The sequence below is a fragment of the Octopus sinensis genome, unplaced genomic scaffold, assembly GCF_006345805.1.
Source record: "Octopus sinensis unplaced genomic scaffold, ASM634580v1 Contig15316, whole genome shotgun sequence".
Taxonomy (NCBI): Eukaryota; Metazoa; Mollusca; class Cephalopoda; order Octopoda; family Octopodidae; genus Octopus; species Octopus sinensis.
The window spans coordinates 382-3,073 of NW_021833664.1; the positions used below are offsets into that span (position 1 = coordinate 382).

The 2,692-nt window shown below is 31.5% G+C and overlaps 1 protein-coding gene across 1 annotated transcript; it reads left to right on the forward strand.

The window, feature by feature from the left end:
* The first annotated feature begins 1,061 nt into the window (after window positions 1-1,061).
* LOC115230322 (TBC1 domain family member 19-like) lies at window positions 1,062-2,394 on the forward strand. The gene is made up of 2 exons (XM_029800526.1): window positions 1,062-1,772; window positions 2,362-2,394. The coding sequence occupies exons 1-2, from the start codon at window positions 1,062-1,064 to the stop codon at window positions 2,392-2,394; spliced, it is 744 nt and encodes a 247-aa protein (XP_029656386.1).
* The last annotated feature ends 298 nt before the right edge of the window (window positions 2,395-2,692 follow it).

A 2,692-nucleotide genomic window follows, 5' to 3' on the forward strand; every position in this document is an offset into this window, starting at 1 on the left:
TTCAGTTTTGTTGTCAGTGTTTACCACAAAAAATTAATGGTCACTGGATTGGACCATTAAAGTCTATAAAACTATTCAAAAAAGTCGTGTAAATAAATAAAAATTAGATACAATTCGACTCAATAAACGCAATGTTTTCCAGCTTGTTTTCCTCTTGAAACTTTCTTCTCATTTAATCTTGCTTTTAAAAAATTAATTTTCTACATTAATTTAGTATCGAAAAAAATCAAAGGTTCAAATAAAATTAGTTTTTAGTTTTGAATTAATGCGCCTGCTCTTTCACTTTAAACCAAATCCAATCTCTTCGACGTACACACTCACCCATCTCATAGGTTGTATTTTTGAGGGCCTTTATTATTTTTCCGATGACAATTTTGTCGTTTTTTAAAATTAAAAACTTCGAAACTACATTCGTCACTGAAAATTGTCCTCATCTATTCAGTGTTTGACACAATGATGAAATGCTTTGACAAATTATAGCGTTTTTAACTATTTATTTTGCTCATACATATATTTTCTCTTTTTTTTAAATAATTTGGGATGGATCTTTTTCGACTTTTTTGCGGTTATTATACGTAGATCATTCCTTAAGAAATCAGATAATTTTATCGAGCGTTAAAATGCTAAAAATTAAAAATACCACGTTCACACGAATAAAAAGTTTTTTTAAATACCTGTAATTAAAACTTTTATTTCAGATTAATACCAAATTACAAAATAATATCACAAAATTAATTTAGGGTTAGTTTAATGATCCCTTTCGATATTTACAAAGAAAATATTGTTCAAAAATGCTGTTTTTTTAAAAAACGGTTTTTTTGTATATTTGTTTAAATACTTAAATATTGTTTTATAAAAATTCAAGTTAAATAAATTATTACTAAGGAACACTTATTTTATAAAATTAGAAATGTCAAAGTTGACACAAATTAAAGAAAAATTAAATAGTCCAGATTATTCAGAAAATGGTGATTCTAACATTAATTACTACTTAAATAGAAATATTCAATCTAACAGCCCCAAGCGAGTGCTTCGAGAAATATAATCCAAATATATTAAACATGCAAATTAAATGGAATAATAAACCTCAAAAGCAGACAAGAGAATTGACGTATATTAAAGAGTCGTCACAACTATGGATGAAGAAGCTGTTGAAAAGAATAAACAGTCTTTGCATCGAATTCAATTTTACATTGTGCAAAAAACGTCCAGATCAAGAAAGAAGAAATATTTCACTTTATTGGAAAGAAATGAGTAGCATTCGCCAACAGAAAAAAGATCTCAGGCCAATTTATAACAGCAACGACTTACTAAATTTGATTACAGAAATGAGGAATCCAAACCTAAAGGCGGATTGTGGCTCTGACCATTCACTTCCAGCTCTTCTTCAACTACGTCTAAAATGGCTTTCATTTGTTGATGTAAAGAACAGATTTGCAACATTGCTTGATGCCATTATTAACAAAGAACAAGCAGAAAATGTTTTTGAGGTTTTAGACTCACAGGAAGTCAAAGGCGCGTTAGAAATCTGTAAAACTGGTTGCCCTCCTGGAAACCGTGGTTCCCTCTGGAAATTAGCAGTTGGTCTGGACGAGCAGAGAAACAATCAGAATTATTACCAGTACATGAAAGATTTGTATCTTGAATATGAAATGATGATCGATTCAATAATTGAAGAGGATATTGCAGGGACAGTAACAAATGACGATCAGTACTTTGTTTTTGAAGAATTTATCTACCAAATCCTCCTGCCTTTCACAAGAGATCCTCACGTGAGAGAGACCATGAGATCTTTGAATGATGATCGACTGTTAGTACTCAACCAAAAAGAGTTGGTTATGTATCCACCAAATGGATACGTTCCATATTTGGGTTTCAGTTACTTAGTTGCTCCATTTTGTTACCTCTATACAAATATTGAAGACATTTATTTTGTTTTTCGGGAATTTTTTGAGCGTCATTTTATATTTTTGACAACAATATCATCACATGAAGAGTCTATTCTATCACTTTGCGTTCAATTTGAACAACTTTTAATTGAACGAGAACCATACTTGTGTTTTCATATGAAAAAAATTGGGATTTATCCGTTAACCATCGCGTTCAAGTGGATCGTGAACGGATTCTCGGGATTTTTGGCTAATGAGGAACTACTTTGCTTATGGGATTGGATCATTGGGCAATCGAGTTTGCTCGTCATTCCAATATTGGCTGTTTCTATTTTTTCATTTCGACAAGCAAGTGTGGTAAATGTAAATACTGTACAAGACATCCAAAACATTTTTGCTGACATTTCAAATATTAGAGTGGTTGCTCTAATGATACATTTTTTTATTTTATAGTTTATTTTTATATTTAAAGACAATTTTTGAATTTATTCAAATCCTAAGGTAATCCGTCGAGACTTCCTGTGTTTTTGGGGCCAAGACGCTTGCTCATCTTAAGAAACTTGGCCGCCTGTGCACCTACCGCTCCAGAGATCCGAAGGAATTTATATTCCTTATTCAGAGGATCTCGCTGGCTGTTTTACGCGGGAATTGTCTTTCAATCCTGCGAGACAGTACATAATGGCTAGATTTTTTTAACGATCTCTCTTTTTTAAAAAAAATTAACATTTGCAGATTATTAAAAGACGGATTGTTTGTCGAATCGGAAATGAGTATTGGTTTGAAATTATGAATCACCAAGAACT